Here is an 18,891-nt window from a genome sequence, read left to right as displayed (position 1 = left end):
AGTACCAAAAAGAATATTAAGAAACTAGAAAGATTACAAAGAGCAACAACCAAACTAGCACCGACTCTCGCCGAACTAACATATAAGCAAAGACTATCCAAACTGAACCTACCAACTCTGGAACAAAGAAGACAAAGAGGAGATTTGCTGACTATCTACAGAATAATGAAAGGAATGGAAGTTTTAGACAGGAACGACCTGTTAGTGTGGGACAACGGTAAAACGAGAGGACACAGAAAAAAACTGAAAAAAGATAGTTATAGAAAAAACTTGAAAAGGAACAGTTTCCCACACAGAACGACTAATACATGGAACAAATTAGACAACAAAACAGTGTGTGCAAACACTATACAAGATTTTAAGATAAAACTTGATGCGGAGAGATACAAAGACGGCTCACCACGAGCATAGCTCCCCTCCCGTATATTACAACTAGGTAAATACATCTCCTTTCCCAGTTTTACCTTCATCCACATTAGCCTTTAAGAAACCTCCTTCCACTCCACTACACGTTTACCTATCTTTTCCCTTACTAGTATAGCCACCCCTTCTCTCCCTCGTCTTCTTTTCACTCCTGAGAACCTCCCAACTACACTCCCAAACTCACACTCGCCCTTCCCTCTCAACTTAGTTTCACTCAAAGCCAACACATCCATCTTTCTTCTCACAAACATACTACCTATCTCTTCCCTTTTACTCTCATCTGTACCACATCCATGCATATTAAAATACCCAAACTTTAGGGTGCCATTTGAAAAACTCCTAGATCCTCTTATGCCTTTACTATTTTTTTTAGGAATGTCCCCTTTGGGGCTACATGGAGAAGGATGCCTGGTCCCAATCCTCGTCCCGTTTTTCTTGCCTCTTACGATCCAAGTGGGAATACTTGGTGGCAGTATTATTTTCCCCCACCACAGGGTAGGCGAAACAAGGAAATGCAATTCAGAGAAATGGTACAGGACAGCAACAAGGGGTTAGGGGACAGCATAACAGTAGCAGAATAAAAGTTTCATTATTTCTCTGTGAGCAGAGTCCTCTGTCACAGACAAAATGATGAGTGACTCTGGTCCATAGGGGCACCCTATATGGACCCTAAAGTATCAACTGCATGCTACTTTGCCATAACAACATGCAACCAATACCCCAGACAGAGAGGTAAAAAGTGAATAATAATAGACAGATAAATAATAATAAATGAAAAGCAAATAATAAACAGACAAATGATAAACAAATAAATAATCTCCGGATTGAATCAACTAAATGATTACCTGTCAGATGAAAAACCAGACATAATGGGAATTGTGAAGATGAAATTAAGGGGTCCAATACCACCTAATAGTGTTGGACACTGTTTATACAATTACTGGATTAAAAACAGAAATGAGAAACAGGGAGGAGGAATCATGTTCTTGGGCAAGAAAAACTTAAATGTGATGAAGGTTACAGAGGGTAAAAACAGTGTAGAAAAGATCATGATAAAAATCGGAGACAAGAACATAAAAAGTAGAAATTTTGTGGTGATTTATGTCCCCTCAAAAATGGGCGGAAAGAGTGAGCTTTCAAAAATGTTAGATGATACATGTCATTTATTAAATGAGATACTAAAGGATGGAGGTAACTTGGTACTTATGGGGGATTTTAACTACAAAGAAATCTGTTGGGATATGACAGTGAAGGGCAGAGAGGACCAATGGGGAAATGTACTACTGGACATAACCATGGAACATACAGTGACACAATGGGTCAATGAAAATTCCAGATACAGACATAATGAGTCATAGAGAATGGGTTTAATATTTACAACAGAACCTGCAATTGTGGATAGAATATAATACAAGACACCATTTGGAAAGAGTGACCACATACTAATAGAGGCTGAACTAAAGGAATATATATGGAGAGAAATGAAAAATACAGAAGAGGAAGATTGATGTACATCAAAATGGATTTAGGAAAACTTAAGGAAATTCTTTCAAAATGCAAAATGGAAAAAAAATCTACATAGAAGAGACAAAAGTGGGAGAGAAATGGGTGAACTTGATGGAAATCTATAATGAAGGAGTGAATAGGTACATACCAAGACAGAAACAAGAGGTGTATGTTAAATGCTGGTTCAACAGAAGATGCAGTGAGGTGAAATATAGAAAAGACAAAGCTTGGAAAAGATAAAGAAAAGATAAAAAAAGAAAAAAATGGAAAATGGCAAATGTATATCAACTATAGAAATGAATATGTAAAAGTGCACAAAGAGGAAAAAAGAAATTAAGAAAAAGACATCATAGAAAAATGTAAAGATCAACCCAAACTATTCTATAGATATGTGATTGGTAAACTTAAAAATAAACAGGAAATGGTGGAACTATGCCAGGGAGATGCAGAATACACAAGAGATCTAGAAATGGCTGAAGTCATGAACAATTGCCTCAAGTCAATTTTTACTAGAGAAAAAGTACAACATTGGGATGAAGAAAGCAAAGTGCAATCTCCCCCATAAGAGAAATGATGATAACACAAAAAGAAATAATGGAGCAATTAACAACCCTTGACATAAGGAAATTGCGTGGTCCAGATGGAATTGCAAATTGGATACTAAAAGAATGTAAAGAAAAACTAATGGTCAAAATATACAACATAATAAGTTGCTCACTCAAAAAAGGGAAAATACCAAAGGATTGGAAAAATGCCAACATTGTACCAATATATAAAGGACGAAACAAGGAAGAAACAACTAATTACAGATTGGTCTCCTTAACAAGTACTGTAGCCAAAATTTGTGAGAAAATTATCAAGAATAGATAGGTAAAACATCTGGAAGAAAGCAATATAATAAACCCAAGACAATATTGATTCAGACAGGGAAGATCATGTACCACAAATTTAATCTGTTTCTATGCAAGACTAATAGATATAATACAAGAAAGGGATGGATGGGCTGAATGTGCTTTTCTAGTCTTACAAAAAGCCTTTGACAAAGTACCACACAAAGAATTATTAAACTGGATGGAGGATTTCCTGCATGGTAGAAAAATGAGAATAGTACTCAGAAAAAAATGTTTGGGTTGGGAGGAGGTGAATAGTGGAGTTCCGCAGGGATCTGTATTGGCTCCAATAATGTTTGCTATTTACGTGAATGACATGGATGAAGATATGGAATGTTATATGAGCTTCTTTGCAGATGATGCTAAATTGTTGAGGAAAGTGAAAGCCAAAATGGACTGTGAATCACTACAGACCTAAACAAGATTTGGAAATGGAGTCAGAAGTGGGAAGTGGAATTCAACATTAAGAAATGTATAATGGAGTTTGGAAAAGGTAAAAAAAGAATATCAGGACAATATACAATTGGAACTAAGGAAGTAAAGAAAGTGGGATCTGAAAAAGACCTGGGAGTAATTATCTCAAACGACTTGTCCTCTGATAAACAAATAAACAAAATTGTTGGAGAATCCTATAACTTGCTAAGATCAATAAAAGTGGTGTTTACCTATTTGGACGAAGAAATGATTAAAAAAATATTAATTACATTGATAAGGCCTAGCTAGACTAGTATATGCTGTGACATTATGGTCACCCAGTACCAAAAAGAATATAGAGAAAATTGAAAGAATCTAGAGAGCAACCACAAAAATTACCCCAGCACTTTCAAACTAGCTAAATTGAAGTTATCGAATTTGGAACAAAGAAGAGAGAGAGGCAACTTACTGACCATCTGTAGAATCATGAAAGGCATGGAAATACTTGATAGAGAGAACTTACTAAATTAGGACAAGAGAAACACAAGAGGACATAGAAGAAAAAAAACTCAAAAAGGATAGTTATGGAAGAGATATAAAAAAAAAAAAAAAATTCCACACAGAGTGGTGGACACTTGGAACAAACTGGATGAAACAATATGGTGGGCAAAAACCATTCACCTAGACAATGTATACAAAGGCAGGACACTACAACTTGACCTGGGAAGAAATGATAAGTGGAGTCCCACAAGGTTTTGTATTGGCTCCAATAATGTTTGCCATATATATAAATGACATGAATGAAGGTGTGGAATGTTATATGAATTTCTTTGCAGATAATGCAAAACTACTAAAAAGTAAGTGAAGAGGAAGACAGTAAATCAGTACAGAAAGACCTGGATAAAGTCTGAGAATGGAGTCAAAAGTGGGAAGTAAATTTCAACATCAAGAAATGTAGTATAATGGAGTTTGGAAAAAATAAAAATAGAATATCAGGGCAATATTAAATTGGTACAAAGGAAGTAAAAAAAGTTAGCTCAGAAAGGGACATGGAGTAATTATCAGCAAAGACATGTCACCAGACAAGCATATCAACAAAATAGTCAGAGAAACCTTTAATTTACTAAGATCAATGAAAGTGGCCTTTGACTACTTAGATGAGGAAATGGTAAAGAAAATATTAGTCACACTGATAAGACCAAGATTGGAGTATGCTGCGACACTATGAATACCCAGTACAAAAAAGAATATAAAGAAATTAGAAAAAATCCAAAGAGCAGTGACAACGAGGGCCCCAACACTTTCAAAATTGACATACAAACAAAGATTGCCTAAACTGGAACTACCAACCCTGGAACAAAGAAGAGAAGAGAAGATCTATTGGCCATTTACAGAATCATAAAAGGCATGGAAGTCCCTGAGAGAGAAGACTTATTAAGGTGGGATAAAAGAAAAACAAGAGGACATGAAATGAAACTCAAAAAGGATAGTTATAGAAGAGATCTGAAAAAAAAAAAATAATAAACAGTTTTCTACACAAAGTGGTGGATATCTGGAACAAATTAGATGAAACAATAGTGTGTGTAAACACCGTACAAGAATTTAAGAACAAACTAGATGCTGAGAGATACAAAGATGGGTCACTACAAGCATAGGTCACTTTAAAGTATAACACAACTAGGTAAATGCACACACATTTCCTTACCCACTAGAATATAAGGAAACTAGAAAGAATACAGAGAGCAACAACAAAGTTGGCACCAGCTCTTTCCAAATTAACATACAAACAAAGATTATCAAAATTAGAACTACCAACACTAGAGCAAAGAAGAGAAAGAGGTGATCTACTGACTATATTTAGAATCATGAAAGGAATGGAAATCCTTGACAAAAAAGATTTACTAAAAAATGACAATGGAAAAACAAGAGGTCATGAAAAGAAACTCAAAAAGGACAACTACAGAAGATATCAGAAAAAGAATAGCTTCCCACACAGAGTGCTGGATATATGGAATAGCTTAGATAAAGAAACAGGTCGAGCTTTTGTCTCAAAGTACCACCTTCATTTTTCTCCTGTTCAAGAAATCTTCCATCCATTTCAATAATTTTCCTTCTGCACCCCCTATTATTTTGAATTTTCTTAGTAGCTTCTTATGTGGTACTTTATCAAATGCCTTTTGTAAACTTATGAAAGTACAATCAGCCCATCCATCCCTTTCTTGCATTATTTCTATTCTTGCGTAAAAGCAAATTAAGTTAGTGGCACATGATCTTCCATGTCAAACATGTATATTTTATTTAAATAATAGTAGAAAGTATATATTATCATTATCATCATCATCATCATCATTATCATCATCATATTATTATTGTTATTATTATTATCATTGTTATTATTACTATCCTTGTTTTTATTATTGCTGTTTATGTGTTTATTTTTAAAGCAAATTCTATCAGGTGAGACACAGAGATGGGACCTTAGAATTTAGACCTTAGAATTAGAATTTACCTATTATATACAGGACTACAATGCTCAAAGCATTGTAATCCTGTATATAATAGGTAAATTCTAATTTTATTCAGTTGAAGATAGGAGCTTACATTGAAGTGATGAAGGCTATCTAGGTAACCCCTTTGCTGTAGTAATCCACTTTATTGTTATTATTATTATTATTATTATTATTATTAATATTATTATTATTAATATTATTATTATTATTATTATTAATATTATTATTATTATTATTATTATTATTATTATTATTATTTTTTTTTTTTCAAAATTAAAAAAATTATTTCTATTTTTTTTTCTATTTTCTATTTTCTATCAACTAAGGATGAGGCTTCATACTGCCGGTGCTAAATCTAGCTTCTCTATTGTTGTCCTTGTGATTAGTTCACTAATTTTCATTTCCTTTCATAATCTATGAGTATATCACAGTTCCCAATTAGAAACTTTTAATGAGTGTTTACTTAACAGAGTACTTTGAATGCAGGGCAGTGGTCTTATTTGTGATTGAAGATGTCACATACAACATCTGTGATCAGAGATTCCATGAATTTGAAATAAGAAGACAAAACCCAGATGTTCATGTGATTCGGAGGAACTTGACTGAGATTTCAAAACGTGGAAAGCTAACTGATGACAAAAGATTAATTATGTAAGTATTATTTTTCCCAAAGCAAATGTGACAAAACCCTTGTGTATTTCTTCTTGAGTGTCTTTTATTTACACTAGGACTTTTATGAATTCGTTAGATTTATAAATGATGAAATCTGTGCCTTGAGTGCTTCAATTTGATAAATGATTAGTAAAGTTGAATTGAATAATCCTGCGTATTGGTGCAGGAAATCGTAGTGACTTTTTTTTTTTTTTTAGCTTACATGTATTAATGGAGAGAGATCCTTAGGTTTAAGGAGAAGTAATAAAGATAATTTTACTGCAGTTTAATCAAAGACAATCACCAGGGTTGGACGAGACTATAGGTAGGAAAAGATTCTCTTCATATCACTTAGGCCCATGACTAACTAGTGATAAAGTTTGATGCTAAAGGTTATATGCTAAATGGGTATATTAGTTTTAAAGGGTAAAGTAAAGGTTACCAAATAGTGCAGTAATTATGTAAAACATTTACCCAGTGATGATAAAGAAGTTGCAGTAGTTTACTTCCGTGCTGGATATGAACCTGCGCAGTACCACACAGATGTAGAATGGGATGCTCGTCTTCTCATTGAACGGTCCCTTGCTTTGAAAAGTCCCACCATCAGTTATCACCTGGCTGGCACAAAGAAGGTAAGGCTGTAGCCCTTTGAGTGGTGTTTTTTGTTAGATGAAGGAAATTGTCTTTAACCAGGATAAAATTTTAAGTGCAGCAACACTCCTCAAAAGGTTAATGAGGCAAAACTAGTCACGATAGTAGAGTAAATTGAATTAAAGTACCATATTTGTTATATATGCTTGAACTGATTAGTTACTGTGGGGTAGCACTTTGATATGTATTTCTTCATAGGACCCCCTCAAAATGTATATGTTGACTCAAATTCAGAACTTATCTTTCTGTTTATATACCAAGGGCCTTTTACCCCATTATAAGGGTGGTAGCCAACCAAGGCACCTTTACTCATTCTACTCCCATCCACCACCCATTTGTATCCCTTTCATTTTACTTCCTTGTGGATGAAAGGTCATCCCTGTCTCCCACCCACTGGGTCAGAAGCAGTGCAGCAAGGCATAGCATATCAACATCAGGGCCAACTGCTTCATTTACACAGTAGCCTTCCATCCTCATCCCCTTGTATGAAAAAAGAGAAGAGTAGAAATCCCTTTTGGCTGCATCAAATTATCATCCATTCACATCTATTTTTTACTCACCTGTGCTTTCCCTTTATCTCTTTCCTGTTCAATGGATATCCCCTCTTTTACTCAAAGCCTCCTTCACCCCATCCATCCATATCAATCCTGGTCTTCTCAAATTCACTTCATCCACCTATACCTTCTGCATTCTTTTTGCTAGTGTTTCCTCTTTCATTCTTTCCATGTGTCCAATATTCATCCATCAACCCTGTCTGTCAATTCCCTTTCCACCTCCACTTTCCTCCTCACCTCCTCATTTCCCACTCTATCCATAATTGTAACCCTGACCATACTTCTCAGACACATTTGAACTTCTCCTTTTTGCATCCCTTAAATTCCAAGTCTCTACCCCAGATACTTATTTCTCATGACACTTTTGATTCCCCCAAGACGTTTACTTGTTTCCCTCACTCTCTGGTTTACTTCCACCCCAGCTCCTCCATTCTGTGCTATATGTGAACCAAGAAAAAAAAAAAAATAAATAAATAAAACTATCTACTTCTTATAGCCCCTCTCCTTGTAAGCTCACAAATTAGCATTTACCCACATTTACTCTCTCTAATCACATACCATTCTAAACTTCATCACTAACTGCCTTTGACCCTCCTCTGACCTCTCCACCTACAAACCACTCATTCTCATAATTCCCAGCCCTAACACAACCTCTGCTTTTCACTGCCCATAACAGCTATCCCCCTAACCCATATATCTGCAATACCACCCACAATACTTTCCTGTCTACCCTGTTAGAAGCCTTCTCCAAATCCATAAAGTTCCAAAAAACCTTTTTCCCTATTGCCCAAAACTTCTCTCAAATCTGCTTTACCACAAAAAGTTGATCCATACACCCTCTACCTCTCTTAAACTTACACTGTTATTCTATGTTCTTCTCCTAATCCTCTCAATTAACACCTTCCCATACAGGGTCTAACAGATAAATCCGTACAACTTCTTATCACATGTTTTAAGATTAATATCTCGGGTTATAATAAACAGAGAGTTATGAAATTTTCAGTATATTTAGAAAAGGCAATAAGAACAATGATTTCATTCAATGTAACCACCTTCAGCTGTTATGACGCTTTCAACGCATTTACGAAACTTGGATACAGCGTTGATGATCTCAGACTTTGATAATGAACCCACAGCCTTCTTGATGTCTGTCTTCAGGGTTGTTATACTTCTGTGTGGCTTGTCACATGCCTTGGCCTCAATTCGTGCCCAAAAATAATAATCTAAAGGGTTTAGGTCTGGCGAATTTGAGGGCCACAACTCTTTGTTCCAGAACTGCACATTTGACCCTTCGAGAAGGTTGGTGGTCCTCTTCGCTGTGTGGGCTGGAGCCGAGTCTTGTTGGAAGACAAACTGGTTGCCACTAGCCTTATCTTTCATCCAGGGTATTATTTTCTCTTCTAGAACTTTGCAATAGACAACGGCATTGACTTTCTCCTTGTTGTTGAAGAAGTGAGTGAAGACGTCCCCCTCAGTTGACACCACACAGAGCACCATGACACTTGCTGGTTTCTTCGTCGTTGTCTTGTGTTGAACCTCTGAGGATGAGGAAGCTACCCAGCGATCATTCCGCTTATTGAAAGTCGCATCAACCGTGAAAATCTTCTCGTCGGAAAAAAACTTGATGACTGAGCCATTCGACTTCATCCAGTTCAACAGCTTTTGGCACCTGGTCAAGCGGATTTCTTTCATTTTTCGTGTCAAAAGATGTCTTTTACCTTGTGAGAATGAGGTTAATCCCAATTTCTTTAATGCTCTGTGAATTGTCATTGTGCTGACACCTCTCTTCTTTGCCAATGTCGATAATGGTAAGGCTGGATTTGCATTGACGCTTCTCTTGAGACCAGCTAAAAAGCGAGGTGTTAGAATTCTGCCCCTTCTGGGCTTGTGAGCAGCTCGTTGGTCTTCGCCGGTCTCATCAAAACGTTTACAAACATCGTAAACAGTTTGTCTGGAGTATTTTAGCATCCTTATTATGGCGCTAGGAGTGTGACCCGCGCGACGAAGTTCGCATATGGCTGAACATTTGGCTTGTTCCATTGCTTAATGTTTATTGCACCGGTGCTAGTATACAACTGGCTAAATTATTAGACAAATGGAAGTATCTGGAAACAATCAGAATTGCCATATGTTACTTTTTAAGTGCTTAAAACCTCTTCAAAGTTTGTACGGATTTATCTGTTAGACCCTGTACACTTTTCAAATTATACTCAACAATTTGATCCTTCTAAAACTACTACTTTTTTATTTATCCTCCCTTCCGTTGTAAAGTGAAAATATACAAGTACTTTTCCAGTCCTTGGGCACACTCCTCTCCCTTAGGCACACATTAAACAACCTCACAAGCCAATCCACTTGAACTGTTTCTCCCTTTGTCAGATTCATTGCATGTCACCCATCCAAACCAGATACCTTGCCAGTTTTCATAATTTTTATTGTCATAAGACAATTGAGGTCTGTCTATTTGTGTATATACCAGTAGGCTTCTTCCCCCTCATAATGGAGGTAGCCAGTTGTAAGGTACATACATACATACATATACCAAGGCTTTTTCCCCCTTTCAAGGGAGGTAGCCAAAAAGGGAAAGGCATAAAAACACTCCCACCCATTTCATCCCTAAATACACTCCACACCCCTCCCACCCTTCCTCTCATCTGAGCACCTCCTGGATGACGGGTCATCCCTGCACCCTGCCCACCGCCCTGGGTCAGAAGCAGTGTCGCAAGACACAGTACATCCACAGCGAGGCCGCTTCATTTAATCGGCGACCCCCCCCTCTCCGTCCCCCTTTGCATATAAGGCGAGGACGGGGAGAAATCCCTTCGGGCTGCGTCAAAATTTACTCACACATACTACCCCACCCCCCACTTCCCCGCCCATTCCTCCTCATGCAGTCACAACATCATCCATATACAACCATTCTCCACTCACCTCTGTCTTCCGTCCTCTCCCTTCCTTCCTCAACAGACATTCCCCTCTTCCCCAAAGCCCCCTTCACCCCATCCATCCACCTCATCCTAGGACGTCCCCTCATGTTCACTCCCTCCACATCAGTCTTTCTTCACTCATTCTTTCCATGTGTCCAAACCATCCTAATATTCTTTCATCAACCCTATCTCCCAAATCCTTTTTCACCCCTGTTCTCCTCCTCACCTCCTCATTTCTCACTCTATCTAGCCTAGTAACCCCCACCATACTTCTCAGACACCTCATCTCAAACACATTCAAACTCCTTCTCTCTTCTTCTCTTATGTTCCACGTTTCTGCCCCATACAGTGCTGTTGGCACAATCACTCCTTCATACAGTCTCCTCTTCGCATCCATTCCCAAATGTCTATTCCTCATTACACTCTTTAAACCACCAAGGCATTTACTCGCTTCTCTCAATCTACATTCTACCTCCACCTTCACTCCACCTTTTCCTGCTACACTTGCACCCAAGTATCTAAAACTATCCACTTCCTCCAGTCGCTCTCCCTTAATGTTCACTTCCAGTCTACTGCCACTTTCACCCCTTGTACATCTCATCACCTTACTTTTACCCACATTTATCTTTAGCTTTCTTCTATCACATACTCTCCCAAACTCTGCCACCAGCTTCCTCAATCCCTCCTCTTACCCTGCCACAAGCGCAGTGTCGTCAGCAAACAACAGCTGGCTCACCTCCCACTTTTCTCCATTTTCTTTAACCATCTCCAATCCCTGACTCACTACCCTAGCATTCACCTCTTGCACCACCCCATCCATGTATAAGTTGAACAGCCAGGGCGACATAACGCATCCTTGACGAAGTCCCACCTTTACTTCAAACCACTCACTCTCTCATAAAAACCACTCTACTACTCTCATAAAAACTCTTGACAGCTCCCAAAAGCTTTCCTCCTATCCCATAAATCTGCATAACCTCCCACAGTGCCTTTCTGTCTACCCTATCATAAGCCTTTTCCAGATCCATGAAAGCCCAAAAAACATCCTTCCCCTTTCCTATAGCTTTCTCACATATCTGTCTTACCACAAAGATCTGATCTACACAACCTCTACCCGTCCTAAATCCACACTGTTCCTCACCAATTACTCCCTCTGTTCCTCTCCTAATCCTCTCAATTAAGATCCTCCCATAAGCCTTCCCTACTACACTCAACAGGCTAATCCCTCTGAAATTACTACATTCACACTTGTAAGGTACTTCATCATAAACATTCTAGATCAAGTTAATTATAGTTCATCCGGCCCTATCTCTCTTGCAGCACATTGATCACTCTCAAATGAAAGCTTAAAGAGTTTGACACACATTATCTTCTAGATGTGAAGCCAAACTATCTGTCAGAATGTTCATCTCTTCAAGATGTTTGACCCATTGATCTTTCATACACCTTTCACATAATTTCACTATTGTGCTGGTAAATGATACTATAGTTTAGTGGTTCCTCCTCATTTCCACCTTTTTGAATTGGTATCACAGTAGCCTTTTTTTGGTCATGCAGCATTATTCCTTCTTCTAATGAATATACAATAAGACTGTGAATCTTGTCTGCCAGTTGCTCCATATATTCTTTAAGTATCCAATTTTGAGATTCCACCAGGTCTTGAAGCTTCTCTCATTTTTCTTTTATGCAAGAAATACTTCATTCAGTTTAGCTTACCTTGTATCCTTCCTATGTTTTCAATTTTTTAAAAATAATTTTGTATGTGGTACTTTGTCAAAGGCTTTTTGTAAGTCTAGGAAAGCAAAATCAGCCCATACATCCCGGTCTTGTATTATATCTATTAGTCTTGAGTAGAAACAGATCAAATTTGTGGCACGTGATCTTCCCTGTCTAAATCTAAATTGTCTTGAGTTTATTACATTGTTTTCTTCCAGATGTTTTATCCATCTGTTCTTAATAACTTTTTCACAAATTTTGGCTACAGTGTTTGTAAGGGAAAATGGTCTGTAATTTGTTGGAACTTCTTTGTTTCCTCCTTTATATATTGGTACAATATTGGCATTTTTCCAGTCCTTTAGTATTTTTCCTTCTTGGAGTGAGCAACTTGTCCACTAATTCTTCTTTACATTCTTTTAGTATCCAATTTGCAATTCTATCTGGGTCATGTGATTTCCTGACATCAAGGTTCATTAATTGATTCACTATTTCTTTTTGTGTTATTATTTTCCTCATGGGGGAGATTTCACTTTGTTCCCTTCATTCCAATGCTGTACTTTTTCTTTAGTGAAAACCAACTTGAAGTGATTGTTCATGACTTCAGCCATTTCTAAGTCTTCTGTGTACTGTATATTTCCATGATGTAGTTTCACCATTTCCTGTTCATTTTTAAGTTTACCATTCACATTTTTCTACTATGTCTTTTTCATAGTTTCTTTATTCCTCTGCACATTTTTACATATTCCTTTGGTTGATATATATTTGCCACTTTCTGGGTTTTTTATTTATTTATTTTTTTCATTTTTTCCAAGCTTTGTATTTTCTATATTTGGTCTCTTTGCAGCTTCTGTTAAACCAGGACTTTATATACACCTTTTCGTTTCTATCTTGGTACGTTTTTATCCACTCCTTCATTATAAATTTCCATCAAAATCTTCTATTTTTCTTCCGCTTGTGTCTCCGTATTGTAGAATTTTTCCCAACTTGCATTTTGAAAAAAATTCTTGAGTTTCCCAAAGTCTGTTTTGTTAATACATCAGTTTTCCTTTTCTATATTTCTCATTTCTGTCCTCCCAAATGGTGTCTTGTATTCAATTCTATTGACAATTTCAGGTTCTGTTGTAAATATTAAATCTGGTCTCAACAGTTCTTCATTACTTCTATATATGGTATTTTCTTTTACCCATTGTGTCATTGTGTGGTATATAGTCATGTCAAGTAATACATTTCCCCATAGATCCTCTCCACCTCTCACTGTCATCTCTTCCCAACAGATTTCTTTGCAGTTAAAGTCTCCCATAAGCACCAAATTACCCTCATCCTTCAGCATCTCATTTAATGAATGTCTAGTATCTTTTAACATTTTTGAATGCTCTCTTTCCAAGAGCCTGTTTTTGGGGACACAAAAATCACCACAAACTATCTAATTTTCATGTCACTGTCTTCAACTTTTATCATGATGATTTCCACACTGTTTTTACCATCTTTAACCGTCACATTTAAATTTTTCTTGGCCAAAAACATGACTCCATCCTGTTTCCCATCTCTATTTTTAATACAGCGATTATATAATCCATGTCCAACACTACTTTGTGGTAGTGGACCCCTTAATTTCTTATTATGGCTGGTTTTTCTTCTAACAGGTAATCATTTAGTTCACTTAATCCTGAGATTAGTCCATCTATGTTAGTATAAGCCACTTTTAATTTTTTCCCTTCATCTCGTTTTCTGTTCCTTTCATTTCTCTTACCTGCATATACCATTTTCTCAGCCTCATATCTAAGACTTTAATAGAACTCCTTTCTTTCAGTCTCTGTTCTTTTTGCATTTTTTTTCTTTAGCTTCATCTCTTAGTGTCTTCTCTCTTTTCAAGATTCATTTCTCTTTTTATCCATAATTGTTGCAGTATTCACTCTGCTAACTTTCTTGACTTTGCTAATATATCTTCTATCATTTGTGACCTTAATTTTATCTTTAGAGGTCGATTTTGTTCTTTTGAATATTTTCCCATTCTGTACACTTTTATTTCCTTTTCTAATTCCTGATCTCCATCTTGTACTTCTTTTAGAATTGTTTTTGCAATTTCTTTTTCTGATTTTTCTCTCAAGTACCTAACCAGGTCATGTTTTTCCTTTAGTCCATATACTACAATACACTTTTTTTATCCACTGTATCTCTAACCAAATTTGTGTGTGCATAAATAATTGACTTGTCTATAATAATTTTAGGTGCAGCAGGAGTTAGCTATGCCTGGAGTACTTGAGAGGTACATCAGTGAAGAAGAATCCAAACTCTTAAGTCAGCTCTTCACAGGACTCTATTCTTTAGATTTGGTAAGAATTATATTAGTCTTATTTGTCATTGACAAAAAAAAAAATATATATATATATATATATATATATAGTTTTCATAACATAGTGTTTTGTACATGATGTGCCATGCTATGAATTTTTTTATTTTCTAATTCAATTACAGCTTTGTTCTCAAGTTATCATGTATAATGTTGAATTACATTTACATCTGGTTTTAGCTTGGACCAAATCATCTAAGCTGTTCCAAGAGTTCATATAATAGACATGTGGTCTGTTTCACTTTGTACCCATGACCTCATAACTCTCACCTGTTCCATACAGAGATAGTCTGTCAATTTCATATACTCTTTTTAATGACCTGAACACTGCTATAAAGTCACCTCTTCCTCCTCTTTTATTCAGGGATGGCAGGTCCAGTGAATATATGCACTATGTACAAGGCTGGGAACTTATTTAACCACTTTCCTCTTTATTCTCTCAATCTTTTTTATATCTTTCCCTTGTACAAAGACCACACCACTACTGTGTATCCTAATCTAGGATGACTTGGGCACTGATGTTTTCATCATCTTCATATAGTGAAGGGCTACCTCTGTGTTCATCAAATGGTCTACATGTTTCATGCACAATTTTATGTTTTCAAGTAACAGGGTAACCATAACCAACACTCCCATATGTTCTAGTTCATATATATAATTTTTTATTTAAAGAAAGTGTAGTAGCTAAACAGACTAGGGTGCAGATGTATGGAGCCAAGAACCTAGAGGTGAATTATTCAAATGTGTTGGTTAGTATGTGATGGCAATAAGGGCATATGGTTTTAAATCTCTTAAGTTCCAATTAGGGCATACTTGCCTAGCCACCTTGCAAAGTGGATAAGAATTGCTGAAATAAGCAAAAATAATGTTATTTAGATGTTTTGTTGATCTTATTACAGCATCCAGAAGGTGATAAAGCAGTAGAAATGGCAATAGAATATCCAGAGAAATATGTCCTTAAGCCTCAACGTGAAGGTGGTGGTAATAACATCTATGGGGAAGAGATCAGAACGGTAAATATTTAGATTATTAAAATGTTTTAGTACTTGGATTGAAAGTTGTTTCCTTTGTAGGATTAATCTCCAATCATTTAATGCATGGTCCTGTAGCTGCAAATGTATTATGTATAAACAATAATCTTTCTACATTTAAATTGTTTGAAGATAATAGCATATGATCACTGTTGCCTCAGGTCTTTCTTACAGGAAACCCATGACCCACAGGTAACAGGGTAACAGCCTCTAGTTTGGCCCACATGTTGCTCAAGGAAGTGATGTGTTGCTGTCTGTATAGCATAAGAATAGGATAGTGAAGGATGAGGTGTTTAGTATATTCAATGTGGTGATTACATCTGGGGCAGTTGGAGTCTGTGACACCATGGTAGGCTTTCAAGAAGTGCTGCCATCTCCAAAAGTGGGATACCACCTATGAAATGGTCTGCCATACCTTTCTTCACCTCCAGTTGGGGGTATATCCTAAGGGCCCTGAACAAGCAACCTAATTACGCAGGATGCCACAGTGTTGAATAGTGATAATGAGGTATCATGGGTTTCTGGTTGCAGGTGCTGAAGCGTGTACAACATTCAAGTGAGAGAGAAGCTTACATATTGATGGACAGAATCCGTCCCCCAATCCTTAGCAACTATGTGGTTCGTCCCCATGAACCTGTGAAGCTGATTGATGTTGTGTCTGAACTAGGAATATTTGGAGTAATTATAGGGTGAGTTTCATTTGTTTTGCAATGCATCACTAATATATATATATATACATATATATATATATATATACATATATATATATATATATATATATATATATATTGGGGTATTGGCTGCATGTTATTGTGACAAAGTAGCATGCAGTTGATATTTTAGGGTCTATATGGGGTGCCCCTATGGACCAGAGCCACACATCATTTTGTCTGTTCACAGAGAAATGATGATATTTTTATTATACTGCGACTGTCCCTCTGTTGTGCTGTCCCCCAACCCCTTGTTACTGTTCTGTACCATTTCTCTGAATTTTTATTTCCTTTTTTTTTGCCTACCCTGTGGTGGGGGATAGAATACTGCCACCAAGTATTCCCACTCGAGTCGTAAAGAGGCGAGAAAAAAAGGATGGGGATTGGGACTAGGCATCCTTCTCCCTGTAGCCCCACAGGGGACATTCCTAAAAAAAGTAAAGGCATAAGAGGGTCTGGGAATTTTCCAACCAGCACCCTAAGATTTGGGTTTTTTAATGTGCATGGATGTGGTAAAGATGAGAGTGAAAGGGAGGAGATGGCATTATGTTTGTGAGAAGAAAGATGGATGTGTTGGCTTTGAGTGAAACTAAGTTGAGAGGGGGGGGCGAGTGTGAGTTTGGGAGTGTAGTTGGGAGGTTCTCAGGAGTGAAGAGAGGGCAAGGAAGAGAAGGGGTGACTATACCAGAAAGTGAAGAGATAGGTAAATGTGTAGTGAAGTGGAAGGAGGTTTCTTCAAGGCTAATGTGGATGAAGATGAAACTGGGAAAGGAAATGTGGGTTTTTATAAGTGCATATGGGCCTGGTAGTGAGAAGAGTGTAGAAGAAAGGGAGGCTTTTTGGATAGATTTAAATGAGTGCATAGAGGGATTAGGGAGGAACGTCAATGTAGTTGTATTGGGAGACCTTAATGCTAGGGTAGGAAATGAACCAATTGACAGAGTGGTTGGGAAATGCGGAGTTCCAGGAAAGAATTGTAGTGGAGAGTTGATTTGTGGATATGTGTCTAGAAAGAGAGTTGATGATAGCAAATACAGTGTTTCGTAAGAAAGTAAAGCATAAGTACACGTGGGAGAGGGTGGTGGATGGAAGGGTGGTAGATAGAGTGTTAATGGACTACGTAGTGGTAGATAGGAGTATAATAGGAAGAGTTGAAGGATGTACATGTTCTAAGGGGAGAGGGTGGGGGAATATCAGATTATTTTTTGGTGGAAGGTAAGTTGAGAGTGGAGGATAGATGGAGAAAGAGGAAAAGGACAAAAGGTAGGGAGGTGCTTAGAGTGAACTGCTTAAATGAGAAAGAAAAGGAGAAGGAGTACAAGAAGAGGCTGAGAGAGGAGTGGGGGAGAATGAAGGATAGAGTAGAACTAGGAGTAGAGGAGGAATGGGGATGGCTCAAGGAGGGAGTTGCAAGGTATGCAAAGATGGTGTGTGGAACAAGAAGGATGGGAGGAAATAGAAGGAAGGGTAATGAGCAGTGGGATGAGGAAGAAGAGAAGGTTGTAGAAGAGAAGAAGCAAGCTTTAACAGATTGGTTACAAAATAGGACAAGGGAAACATATGAGAGGTACAAAGAAAAGAGAAGAGAAGAGCACAAGATAAAGGAGGCAAAAAGGAGAGCAGATGTGAAGTGGGGTAGAAAATTTTGAAAGTAATAAAAAGATGTTTTGGAAAGAAATTAAAAGAGGAAGAGGAGGCAAATCAAGTAGAGAACAAAAGGTAAAAGGTGCAGATGGAAAGATAATGGAAGAGAAGGCAGTAAGAGGAAGATAGGCAAAGTATCTTAGGGAGTTGCCAAATGTAAAGGAGGATAGGAAGGGAAAAGTAGTTGCAGTGGGAAGTGCTAAGAAAATGACAGTGAGGAGTGAGGAAAATGGAGGAGAAATAAGGAAGTGAAGGCAGTTATTAAGATGATGAGAACAGGTATGGTACCTGGTCTGGATGGATGCCATGCAGAATGTTTGAAAAAAGGTGGTACAGTGATGGTGGACTGGCTAGTGAGGTTATTTAATGTTTATTTAAGAGAGGGTAGAGTGCCAGAGGACTGGAGGAGTACCTGTATAGTTCCATTTTACAAGGGAAAAGGGGACAAGTGTGAGTGTAGTAGTTTCAGAGGGATTAGCTTATTAAATGTAGTTGAGAAGGCTTATGAGAGGGTCTTGATTGAGAGGATTAGGAGAGGAACAGAAGGAGTAATTGGTGAGGAACAGTGTGGGCTTAGGACAGGAAGAGGTTGTGTAGATCTGATTTTTGTGGTAAGACAGATATGTGAGAAAGCTATAGGAAAAGGCAGGGATGTTTTTTGGGCTTCTATGGATTTGGAAAAGGCTTGTGACAGGGTAGACAGGAATGCACTGTGTGAGGTATTGCAGATATACGGGATAGGAGGAAAGCTTCTGGGAGCTGTCAAGAGTTTTTACAAGAGTAGTAGAGCATGTGTCAGGATTAAAAATGCAGAGAGTGATTGGTTTGAGGAGGTAAAGGTGGGACTTCGTCAGGGATGTGTCATGTCACCCTGGCTGTTCAATTTATACATGATTGGAGATGGTTAAAGGAAA

General features: G+C 37.4%; 1 protein-coding gene across 4 annotated transcripts in view; it reads left to right on the top strand.

Annotated features, from left to right (window-relative positions):
- LOC143037429 (glutathione synthetase-like) overlaps window positions 1–18,891 on the top strand; it is a 371,409-nt gene that overhangs the window by 305,979 nt on the left and 46,539 nt on the right. For all 4 annotated transcript variants that reach the window (XM_076205616.1, XM_076205614.1, XM_076205618.1 and 1 more), the window contains 5 exons: window positions 6,230–6,394; window positions 6,873–7,026; window positions 14,471–14,575; window positions 15,492–15,605; window positions 16,155–16,312. In XM_076205616.1, the coding sequence (XP_076061731.1) occupies window positions 6,230–6,394; window positions 6,873–7,026; window positions 14,471–14,575; window positions 15,492–15,605; window positions 16,155–16,312 (696 nt within the window). The remainder of the gene's footprint in view (window positions 1–6,229; window positions 6,395–6,872; window positions 7,027–14,470; window positions 14,576–15,491; window positions 15,606–16,154; window positions 16,313–18,891) is intronic.

The sequence above is a fragment of the Oratosquilla oratoria genome, chromosome 22 (genome assembly GCF_046742065.1).
Source record: "Oratosquilla oratoria isolate Oo_2021 chromosome 22, ASM4674206v1, whole genome shotgun sequence".
In the NCBI taxonomy this organism is placed as follows: Eukaryota; Metazoa; Arthropoda; class Malacostraca; order Stomatopoda; family Squillidae; genus Oratosquilla; species Oratosquilla oratoria.
Note: the sequence above shows the minus strand (reverse complement) of the source record. Positions and strands in the feature narration are given on the sequence as shown.